General features: G+C 33.7%; 1 protein-coding gene across 7 annotated transcripts in view; it reads left to right on the top strand.

Annotated features, from left to right (window-relative positions):
• STXBP5 (syntaxin binding protein 5) overlaps positions 1–9,281 on the top strand; it is a 170,711-nt gene extending 161,430 nt beyond the window's left edge. For all 7 annotated transcript variants that reach the window (XM_058735568.1, XM_058735570.1, XM_058735571.1 and 4 more), the window contains 2 exons: positions 3,118–3,338; positions 5,097–9,281. In XM_058735568.1, the coding sequence (XP_058591551.1) occupies positions 3,118–3,338; positions 5,097–5,138 (263 nt within the window). In that variant the 3' untranslated portion in view covers positions 5,139–9,281. The remainder of the gene's footprint in view (positions 1–3,117; positions 3,339–5,096) is intronic.
• The last annotated feature ends 3,618 nt before the right edge of the window (positions 9,282–12,899 follow it).

Consider the following 12,899-nt stretch of genomic DNA (forward strand, 5'->3'; position numbering starts at 1 on the left):
ATACATTTATGTATATGTTATATATATTTTCTATATGTGTATGTTTTATATTTTTATATATATGTTATATATGTATATATAAATTATAAACAAGTTCAGCAAGATTGCAAGGTACAAGATCAATGTAAATAATCAATTGCTTTTCTTCATATACTAGCAGTGAAGAAACTGAAAATTTAATACAGTTCCATTTCTGATAATATCAAAAAGATAAAGTACTTAGGAATAATTTAACAAAAGAAGTGTAAAATGCACTAAAAACTTAAAAACATCATTTAAAGAAATTAAATCATAGATAAGTGGATTGACATCCTATGTTCATGGATTGGAAGATTTAATATTGGGAAGATGGCCATGCTCCTCAAGTTGATCTGTGCATTCAACACAATCCCTGTCAAAATCGCAACTATTTTTTTTGAAGAAAGAAAGAAACTGTTCCTAACATTTACATGGAAATGGAAAGGATCCAAAACAGCCACATATACACGAAAATTGTTTAAAGAAGAAAAAAGATCGAGGACTCACACGTTTCAATTTGTAAATTTACTACAAAGCTATAATCATCAAGATAGTGCAGTAGTGGCATAAGGACAGGTAATATAGATCAATGGAATAGAATTGAGAATCCAGAAATAAGTCCATACATGTATGGTTAATTGGTTTTCTACAAGAATGCCAAGAAAATCCAAAGGTGAAAGAATGGTCTGTTCAACAGATGGTGGGGACAGCTGGATATCCACATGCAAAAGAATAAAGTTGTTACCCCACCCCATACCATACATAACTCAAAATGGATCAGTGACCTTAATGTATGAGCTAAAACTGTAAAAGTGATAGAAAAAAGCATCGGTATAAATCTCTGTGAACTTAGATTAGCCAGCAGTTTCTTAGATGTGACATCTAAATCACAAGCAACCAAAGAAAAAAATAAATTGGATTTCATTAAAATTAAAAATCAAAGAACGCTGTCAAGAAAATGAAAAGACAACCCACAGATAGTAATAAAATACTACAAATCCTATATGTGACATATCTGGAATCTGGTAAGAGTCTAATATTTAAAATATATAAAGAGGGGCGCCTGGGTGGCTCAATCGGTTAAGCGTCCGACTTCAGCTCAGGTCACGATCTCACGGTCCGTGAGTCCATGAGTTCGAGCCCCGTGTCGGGCTCTGGGCTGATGGCTCAGAGCCTGGAGCCTGCTTCCGATTCTGTGTCTCCCTCTCTCTCTGCCCCTCCCCTGTTCATGCTCTGTCTCTCTCTGTCTCAAAAGTAAATAAACATTAAAAAAAATTTTTTTTAATAAAATAAAATATATAAAGAATTCTCACAACTTAACAGTAAAAAGAAAAATACCCCAGTTTTTAAATGGGTTTGAATAGACTTTTCTCCAGACAAAATATACAAATGGCCAATAAACATGAAAAGATCTACATCATCACTTGTCATTAGGGAAGTGGAAATCAGATAAATGCCACTTCACACTAGAATGGCTGTCATTGAAAAGCTGTTCAATAATAAATGTTTGCATGAGGGGTGGGCAGCTAGGTGGCTCAGTCCATTAGCTGTCTGACTTTGGCTCAGGTCATGATCTCGCAGTTCACGAATTCCAGCCCGACGTCGTCGGGCTCTCCAATGGACAGCTCAGAGCCTGAAGCCTGCTTCCTATTCTGTCTCCCTCTCTCTCTGCCCCTCCCCCGCTTGTATCTGCTTGCTCGCTCTCTCAAAAATAAATAAAACATTAAGAAATTTAAAATAAATGTTTGCAAGAATGTGGAGAAATTGAAAATCTCCTACATTGCTGGTAGAAATATAAAACTGCTGTAATCTCTCTGGAGAGCTGAAAGTCCCTCACAAAGTTAAAACATGACTCAACAATTCCACTCCTTGGTGTACACCCAAGAGAATTGAAAATATATGTTCACACAAAAACTTGTACAAATGTTCATTAACAGCTATTCATAATAGCCAAAAAGTAGAAACAACTCAAAGGTCCATCAACTGATGAACTGATAAAATGTCATATATCCATTCAATCGAATATTATTCAGTCATTAGGAGGGATGAAGTACCAATGTGTGCTACAACATGTTGGGCCTTGACAACATTATTTTAAGTGAAAGAAGCTGGATACAAAGACCACATATTGTATGAATCCATTTATATGAATGTTCAGAATAGTAAAATTTATAAAGACTGAGTAGATTGTTGATTGCCAAGGACTGAGAAGAAGCAGGAATGGAAAGTGACTCCTAATTAGGATGGGGTTGTTTTTTGGTTTTGGTTTTTTTGTTTTATTTATTTTTTTGAAGTCATGAAAATGTTTAGGAATTAGATAGTGATGGTGGTTAAACAACCTTCTAAATAAACTAAAAGTTACTAAATTATTCAGGGGCAAATTTTATGGTATGTGAATTATATTTCCAGCGAAAGAAATGTATGCTGAGGGAAGAGGGGAAATCTGACCTCAGTCTTTAACATAATGTAAGACTTTTACAGTAACCTAGATATTAGGGAATCAAGGTCTGGATTATGGAGGGAAAGGAAGCAGTGAATTCCTGAGATCTTTTGAAGGGAAAAAAATTGGTCTGTTTGTAAGTGACAAGATAAATGGAGAGAAAGAAAGATTCAGCGTATCTACAACTTTTGAAGACTAAAGTAGAATAATAAATGAATTCTGCATTTTCCTCTACTTGTAAACCTAAGCACAGTATTTAAAGGATGAGAAAGCATGGAAGAAACTAAATCAAATCTGTGTGTTTAATTTATCTTTAATTTTTTGCACACCTAGGTAATTTTTACTGTTATGTAAACTAGTATCAGTATACCTATTATTCATTGCAAGAAAGAATTATTAGTACCTTTTTACACAAGTTTTGTGACATAAACTAGTATAGAGGACACTATTAATGTACATTCTGTTTTTACATGTTTAAAAACCTAAAAAATTATTAAAATCATTATAATGAAAAACATAAAATGAATATATACATATTTCAATTTATTGTCAATGTCAACCTGAAAATTGTGTTTTAATGTTATCATGTATACTAGTATCATATATATTAATAAAATTTTCATTTCTTGAGTTACTTTTTCATTTATCAAATCATTCAGTTGGAGAATCATCCTCAGGAAAGGCTTCAAGGAGTCTTGCACAGCATATCCCTGGCCCAGGTGGCATCGAAGGTGTGAAAGGGGCGGCATCTGGAGTCGTCGGTGAATTAGCACGAGCCAGGTTGGCCCTAGATGAAAGAGGGCAGAAGCTTGGTGATCTGGAAGAAAGAACCGCAGCTATGTTGTCTAGTGCAGATTCGTTTTCTAAACATGCTCATGAGGTATGTCTAGCAGACAAATATTTAAACAAAATAATCTAGGTGAAGCCAGTATGAAAATTGTTTTTTTTTCTTTTAATAGCTATTATATTTCTTCAGGAGAACTTTCATTTATTCTCTGTACAATCAAGTTCCTGATTCTTGCCACCAGAGGGAACCACGACAAGGATATGTCTCAGTAGCCTTTGTTCTCTTACTGAAGTTTATAAATTTTGAAGGAACCTGCTCACCTTCAGGCTTTTTGTAAATTTTGTAAATAAAACCAATGGCTTTGCAACTGTTTTTAGAGAATGCAGAAGGCTCAGATGTTACTACTAATTTCTAGAAAAGGAAATCATTTGCCTCTCTTGATTCTTTAGATCTAAATAACTAAAATTGGCAGCCATTTTTATTCAAGTAGACAATACTAAATCTGTCTGTAGACCAATTCATCCAGAGGGCTAATGAAATGGATTTTTACAATGAATTCATCTTGATGAATTCAGGAATCGTGGTGGATCTTAGAAACATACTTTAAGAAGGGACCCCTAGCTGGCCTTCTTACAAATATGCTTTATTGGCCAGCATAATAACACTGAAAAAATTGGATTTAAAGTCCCCTTTGGTAGACTCTACATCTTCATTTTGACACATAGTCTGCCAGTCCTTGATGCTTTCCACTGGGCTGCTGTACACATTGAGTTCCTAGCCTAGGCCTTGAGGACGTTTTTAGTTTGTTACCTGAAGAAACCTTATTAAAATTATTTTTATATTTGAGTAACCAATCTATCAGCAGTAGCTCTTTAAATTTTTCATTCAAAAGTCATCTTTTCCTTGCTCAAGAATGCTGACATCTGGAATGCATGAAAGAGGTAACTTGACCTGGGAGAGATTTGTCCAGGGCTTCAAAGAGATTTGGAGATGCTTTCACAGTGCTGACACACACCTCAGATACAGGCTCATGACCTTCAATCTAGGTCAAGAATTTTGTTGGCATAACCCTGCATCTGACTGCGATCTCTAATGCATATAACCCTTGAGCTGATTTCAGAATATCCACACTCTAAATATTTAGCCAAGAGCTTTGTCTCAAACTGTTAGCTTTTCCCTTGTACCAAATGTTGTTTGTGAGCCGTATTTAAGAGTCTGTGAAGACAATACATTGAGGTGGTTAAGCTCATGGGTTCTTGTATAAGACTATGTGTGCTGAGATACCAGTTTCACTTTTGTGTTACCTTGGTAACCCATATGAGCCTCATTTTCTTCCTTTATAAGATGAGAAAAATAATAATCTCTAACCCATAAAGTTGTGAGAACCAAATGAAGTCGTGTCGGGAAAGACTGCTGTATAGTACCTGGCTCAAGACTATGGGCTCAGGAAATTTCGGATGGGAGCAAGAGTAGTGTTTCCAACCTCTCATTCCCCACGTTCTTTAACCTCATTTTTAGTTCAAACCAGAGAACTGAAAATTACCTTATTTGTAAGGTATTACCTTAGGTCACCAAAGAATCTACTGAGCCAAAGTTGAATTATGTCACATCTCTAAGAAATAAGAGGACCTTCTAGGCTACAGTTCTTAATGGTTACGGTCTTTTTTTTTTCCTCTAAATGGAACAGTTCTTACTGCTTTCTATATAAAATTATTTGGAGTAAGCAACATAGTAACACTGTAGAATCCTTCCGAATGATATATTTTGGAAAAACATGGCAATGATTTATCACATAAATGTTGTCATTCTGGCATTTTTTAAAAATGTTTTTCGTGTTTTTTTCCCCTCTAGATGATGTTGAAATACAAAGACAAGAAGTGGTACCAGTTCTGACAGCTAGAAATCCAACTAAGTACAACGTCAGCCAGAAGGAAAAAGAATTTTCCTTTTTTATTTTCTCAATTTCACTTTAGGAAAGTTAACATTAAAGGGATGTTCGTCACTGGATACTGTTCTTTCCTAGCACAATCACGCACTGTTTTCCCTCAGTCATGTGGCTTTAACTGAGGAGGAGTGTCCACAGACACTCAAAGTGGAGTCTATGGTGTGTGCCAGCTCTGAGGTGACGGTTTGGGAACTAAGCAGGTCACGTGTAACAGACGAAGAAACAAACGGGGATGTCGAGGAGACCTGGCAGGGACTATTCCTGGATCATTCCTGTATTAAACTTGCATATGCCAAAAGAGTTTGTGCTGTCGTATCTGCCTTCAGTGTTTGACCTCTTTGAGGGAGAGGCAATAAGTCAGAGGTCCTGAAGCTGAAATAGTTACGTTTGTGTCACTGACTGAATTATGAACAGCTGTCTTGGACTTTCCCTTCCTTAAACAGACTGGTCATCAGTATCATTAGTGAAAAAGAAACAAACTGTTTGTTACCATATCTTTAGACAGATAAGCTGAATGGTGGGCTTTAAATAATAAAAACATACACATAGTTGACCTGTGTATGGGCTACTCTTGGATTCTTGTTATTGTATATTTGTGTTTAGTCCATATTTTGTCAAAAGCAAAACAAGGTGATACATCACTTTTCATTGAAAAGAAAAGTGTAGAGCATGACTGAACTGCTCATCATTCTGGGAGTTTCCATGTAGTGGCTATACAGTGTGGAAAGTGAGAAAAACCTCCATTGTGGTGAGGAGAATACTTCAATGTCCCTTGTCCTTGTTCTCATTAATTCAGCTAAAGGTGGATTTGACCAAAATAGTTACTGGTTACCTTTGTAGAAATGTTGAAATTGGCTAAATTTTTAATTTTGCTTGAATTTTTATAAAATGTTTAACCAAATGTACCTTTGCATTATTTAATTAAAATTGCTTAAAAAAATGTTTCTTTATTTCACTAAAATGCTCAGCTCCCTTTTTAAAATGCCCTTTATTTGCTAACAGTTCCAGTACACTCAGGTGATGAGCCAATTAAATCTTAGTGCACATGCTGTCGCATGGAAAATTACAAGCATCTCTTGTCAATAATTATCTATATAAGAGTCTAGTCTGATGACCTACAAAATATTTTCTGTAGAAATATACTATAAATCTGTACATGTCCTTTCAAGGTTTTAAAAAGCCAAAAGGAAAGGAAAATATGCGCATTTTGGTAACTAAATTATTTCTGTATGGGAGTATAATACAAATGAGACCATCAGTGGACAATAAATGATTGGTTCCTAGAAGAGCATTGCAGACAGGAACGAGATGGCTTGGAAGGAAGTAATCTCATAATGCAGGCTCATCTGAGATTATTACTGATTATTCTTAAGGCAACAAAGGAGGAGCAAAATAGAAGCATTACACTTACTGTTAATGAAATTTAAATATTTTCTTCTATAAAAAATTGCTTAAAACAGTTTTCTTTTTTTCCGTAAGAGAGAATCAGAGCACAAATTGATAGCAAACTTGATGGTTGTTTTGCTATCCCATAGGATCATTAAAGGTATATGTAGAACACCTTAATTTCGCACAGTCTGTTAGGCGTTTTTTCCTCTTGGTTATTTTCATTAATAAAGCTTTTATGTTTACATTTTTATAATGTGCACTATGGGATACAAAAGTTTACATTAAAATTTACTTTAAATATCATTATGGAGGGACTAAATATATGTGATAGAGATAATTGATCAAGCCAAAACATTTCAGAAGTCATTTTCAAAAGTTTCTGAATTTGTAGAAAATACCTACAGATAACATATTTCTGTTTAGTTAATGTTAGCAATATGATGAACATTCAGGAGTTTACAGATGGCTTAATTTGTATCCTGTATTATCTAATAAACCCGTTGTTCCATGATCTGTCACAGGAAGTATTAGGCCCTTTTTAAAGGTACAGTTTTAAGAGTGTCCTCAATTATATCAACAGTTAAAGGATTTGAAGTTGAGAAGCGTTAAGTAAAGTAATAAACTGACGATTCCCCATTTCGTAGAAGGGCATATTAGCTCCAACTGTTTAATTTGCTGTGTTATTTTGTGTTAATTGTACATCAACTTTATTTTTACTGTCATTTTTCCTGTTGTATATAAAATGAGCTAATCCTGTAATTATTTTCAAATAGAGAAGTAGATACATTTATTGGAGATGGATTTTATAAGAAAATGTTAAAATCAATATTTTGAGTTATTTTATTTCATTTTTAAATTAATCTACAGATTATGCACAGCAAACTAGAAACTCACTTAGGATTAGAAGGCTTGAAGTATTTTTGAGAATAGGAAATAGCTTCTCTGAGTTATACTTGATTCAGTCTGTAGATAAGAGACAGTCTGCAGTAATAACTAACCCAGGGAATTTATTGTAATTTGAGAGAGAACATCTCTATTTTTTTTTTCTCTTTAAGTGCAAAAAGTAACAGTCACCAGCAAGCCAGGATTTCAGGAAAATAAACCAAAAAAAAAAAAAAAAAAAAGAGTCAAAAATATTAGAAAAGTGAAAGATGTGTGTGTGCTTCCTCCATACCTCCATATCCTCATTTGAGGACATTATTCTTTGTTTCATGTGTCGTTGGCTCTAAAGTCATTGAAGTATTCATTGATTAGCAGTTTGTCAATAGGAAGTTGTTTGCCTATATGTGCCATATATCCAGTTCACTCTTCAAGCTAAAATTCATATGTATTTGCTTAAAAAGTTATTTGAGATCTTACACTCTGACAAATTCTGTGTATTACATCCATTTGAAGTTTTGCATCATCTTAATCCCCTGGGTTTGCATTTCATTTGTACGGAGCGTTTCCATAAATGGTTATTGATCTGAGCTGTTATTAACTTCTTAATTCAATTTTCTTTATGGATGTGAAAAAATGCTGCTACCTGTCTATGTTATGTGTGGTATATCCCAGTTTAAATACAGTACTTTCTAGTAAAGAAAGAAGCTTTTCTTTTGCTTAGAACTTCTTAATTGTAGGTTTCTCTGAAGTTATTCCTGTAGATTTGTGAGTGTTTTAAACAAGTCTGAAAGTGTTCCACATTTTTAGGTTACAGGGGGTGGTGGGGAGACAGCTGAGGGAATGGAAAACACGTGGTAGACCCCACGGAGTACAAAGTTTTACCCTGAGTTCCATATTCCATATATGTTTTGCTTAAGGCATTTTCTCATATGACATTAGAAAAGCTATATCCAAAGGTAAATTTTTTGTGGCAAAGATTTATTTTACATTTTAACTTTGGGGATTTCATTTATTTGTTTTTGCAAAATAAAGAGCACTGAACTTTAAACTTGAATTTTTTCTGCACTTTTTTAGGTAATGAAAACTTTTTATTATCAGTTAATCCACATTTCTCAGTTAAAATCAAGTGATACATATGTATAAAACATACCAAAATCATGACTATGCTGCTAGCTGCACCTTAAATAATTAAACTGATCATAGTCTTAAAACCTTTAATAGGGCTTTATATAGTTTTCAATTAAAAAAAAATAGTAAGATCATTTGCTGTATGTTTCAGTGTTCTAGGTCTTAAATATTGCAACACTTTCAGATTTGTTTTAAGATCATACAGTAACATGTTATATTTATACATATGGCTAGAGAATATACTTTTAATTTTAAAATAAAATTTTTATAAATGTACTCTTTAATTTTAAAAATGGTGAACTTGTTAAGTTTAAGTCGAAGTACTTAAAAAGTATGTATATTATCCATACAAAAAGTTATGTTTTACGCTTATAATAAGAAATATTGGTATCTCATATCGAGATACAATTAATTTTAAAGAATCATACATTATTCAAACGTCTTCACACATTGACAGGAAAGAAAATCATTACTATGGTTTAAAAAAAACCCTCTATTGAGCATTTTCAAATATTAATTTTACTTTGGGGAAAATGCCCACAACAATAATTGCAAGATCTTTCTCACTAGCTGCAGCTTGCTGTTGGATGCCTACCTTAACTATTGTTTTAAAATATATATATATTTAAAATAGTTTTCCAGGTATTTTCTTCTACCTTTTTTAAAAATAAATTTCCAAAAATGAAAACAGAGTTTATGTATTTTTGTCAATGAAGGTTTTTATTTTGTAGTTTATAGAATTTGTTCCTTATCAGTTTGATACTTGATCAATATTCCTAGACTTTTTAATCTGTATTTACTTTGAAAAAGAGCACTTCTCTATCTTAAGTGTCCTCCTTTTTTTCTTTTCCCTTTTAGAGTGTTTGTTCTCTTGGATTGAAATTTATGCCCATAAGTGAGTTTTTTTTCATTTGCAAATGAATGTGAAGATACTGTTTACAGCTTTTGTTAATTACACTTCTCATCACGGATCAATTTCTTGTAAAGTGCTATGGGGATTATTTTTCCTGCGAATATTAGTGATCTTACTGCCACAGGAGTTTTAAATAAGGTTCTGTGGACAGAAAATGGTTGTAACAACAACAACAACAACAAAAATTAAAGGGAAAACTTTAGTTTACCTTTCTCAGCTGAATTAAATGGTTTTAATAACTTCCCAGGTATCAGGATTTTCACATGGCTTTCTTCAGTTACTAATACAGTCTTAAATTACTCGGCACAATTCATTTACAAATTGAGTACAGCCCAGGACTACGTGTGATGGCTCTTTTTATTGCACTCTTTACATCAGAAAAATCATGAATGTCAGTTTTGCCAGTATTTTGCAATGAGGATCATAGTTATTAAAATTTTTATAGCGTATGAGATGTAAATAAGTCAGTATTCATTTATTGAAGGTTGTTTGGTTCAGGCATTTAAAATGGACATAGGCTAATGGCAATGGAATCCAATTTGTTCGGGAATTTCATTTTTTTAAATATACTTTTGCTAAGTATTTCATGTTGTTTGAACTTTGCTTCAACTGAAGACAATGTGAGGAGTTAAACATAGACTCAACATGTCAGTAGAAAGCAATGCAAAGAGGGTAAATCATGTTTTAAATTTTTTATTTGTTTTTGTAAATAAACGGTACTGTGATACTTTAGGTGTGACCTCTGCTTAATATGATAGTTAGAACCAGAAAAACATTTCTTTCTAGGTATACTATTGGTTCATTGTAAATGCATCACCAAAACAATATTAAAAAGAGCAAGGATAAGTTTTTCTAACATTGTCCACTTCGGGGGCAAGCATGCTTGGTATAGAGCTCTAGCTTGTGTATACCTTAAACCGTGCCCGCAGGCAGTTTTCAGTTTGCTGCACTTTTTATTTTATTTTTTTTTAATTTTGCTCAGTCCAGTAACTATCTCAAAGGTAATTGCTGGAGTATGAATTTTAAATACGGTAAAAAAAAAAAAAAAAACTCTGTGTACTGTTTCATTTTAAACAAAAACAGAAAAGCACTATTGCTAACACTAAAAAATGTGTTAAACTTTGTAGTTATTTTGCATTCCTGTACTTTACAAAATGTCATCACAGCAAAAGGTTTAAAATTAGGTAATGAAATATTTTTGTAAATAAATACCGATAAGCTGGTATTTTAAAAAAATGTATTATAATGTTTCTGGAAAATGTTCATATATATGTATATGAATGTCTCTTTATGCTGAAGGGCTCTGATTGGGCAAAATAAAATACTCTAATCTCTCCTGAAACTAAACAAGCCCTTTTTTCTGGAAAATCTGTTTTAATTTTTTCTCTGAATTGTGGAATTAATCCATTTGTTAAACCTAAGCAAATGGTAGATAAAATAGATTTCTACATTTGCAAAGATAAAGTTAATCAAGTACTTCAAGTAAGACAAACTGTATTTTTCTTAACTAAGTGAGCTTTTTGGTAAAAGTCGCCTTCCCTTCACGGGGTGAGGGTGCTTGTAGGGGGTGAGAGTTGAGGAGGTAGGTACTTAGCTGTACATGAACACTTCTTGGCCTGTAGTGTGTATGGAATCCCCTGGGCATCTTGTTAAAATACAGATTTGGATTCAGGGCATCTGAGGTGGGGTCGACTGCATCTCTGACAAGCTCCCAGGTAATACAGATGCTGCTGGTCTGTAGAACATAGTTGGAGCAACAAGGCTGTAGGTAATTTCCATAACTGGCATTCTGTTAAGTAGTGTCCAACAACTTGTACCAAGAATGGACATCACATTAACGGATCTAGAATAATGTAACTCAAGACCAAACAGGACTGACTTATATCCATTGTATTTCCAAGTAAAGAATATAGTAATTCTCTTGTTAAAGGTTTATTTAGTTTTGCAATCTAATTATACTGCCCACATGGTGGCAGTCGTGCCTCACCTCACCTTACTGTCTGAGCCTTTAACCAAAGCTTAGTAGCATGTAACAAGGGAAAACCACAGATGTTGCAAAGATTAATTTTCATTATAATTAATTTTTATCTGGAGAATTATTAAAGTCTTGGATATGGGACAAAATGTCTTCCTAACCTATCTGCTATGAAGTGATATAGAACATTTGGTAGAACAATCTGGTTTATTATCAAAACTTTTAGTGTTTTTCCAGAAAATCTAGGTATAAAGTGATAAAAATTTTAGAAACTAAAGACAGATTGTCTTCATATCTCTGTTCATAGTCTTTTTAAAGAAACTCAGTTAGGGTGTGTCCTGTGTAAATGGTACAGTGCCATCCACTGTTTAGATGGAAGGATACTTGTCAATGTAACCCTTCATAGGAATCTGTAGGAAGATTCTGGTTATTTTCCATCACTTTAAAGTTAACATGATTGCTACATCATCATACTTTTGTCAGTTCTTCTTCAAGAAGAAACCTAAGTCATTTTACTTTTCAAATTTTATCTGTTTAAAATCAATACTCTATATTCTATTGACTCAAAACTTACATAAATATTCCAACCCTTAGTTTTAGTCATATTATCTAATTTTATACTATTTTAAGAAGAAAAGCACCATAGCCTTTTATAAGTTTTTTAAGCCAACGTAGTACACATCTCATTAATAAAAACAAAGTTGCAGATAATACAAATATGTTGTTACTAGCAAACTAAAAAAATCTCAAGTTCTTCATTTTCATGTCTGTTGCAATTTTCTGCCATCCATGGAAGACCTAAAGTTCCGCTTAACAATATTGAGGGACAATTAACCAACATCTTTATAATTTCAAAATGAGTGTGTCTTCCCAAACAGAAGACCGTTTTGTGCATCTCTCCCTGACAGAGTTTATCTTTGAATCTTCTCTCCTCCTCCCTCCCTCCCTACCTCCTCCAGTTCAGTTCTGTCCCTAACCCCAGTGCCTGTCACCCCAAATCCCTTTCCTCTTTGGTGTTTCTTTTAACCAAGCACTTTTGCCAATTTAGGGGGAAATACTATAATTCTTTACAGTTTTCAGAGGGTTCCCCCCCCAAATACTGGGTGGATTTGTAAATTTTATAAAAAATAACGCTATCTCTATTCCTTGCTGTAACCTCCAGACACTCAATGGGTGTGTGTGTGTATGTGTGTGTGTGTGTATATGTGTGTGTATATATATATATATATATATATATATATATATATATATATGCATGGACATAGAAGAAGACCACATTTTAGAAAATGTTACCACAGATACCATTCATCTAAGCAGGGGTTCTCAAACCTGAGCATCAGAATCTCCCAGAAACCCTGTTAAAACACAGATTGCTGGGCCACATCCCCAGAGTTTCTTAGTAAGTCTAGAGTAGGACCCAAG

This window comes from Neofelis nebulosa, chromosome 6 (assembly GCF_028018385.1).
Source record: "Neofelis nebulosa isolate mNeoNeb1 chromosome 6, mNeoNeb1.pri, whole genome shotgun sequence".
Lineage (NCBI taxonomy): Eukaryota > Metazoa > Chordata > Mammalia > Carnivora > Felidae > Neofelis > Neofelis nebulosa.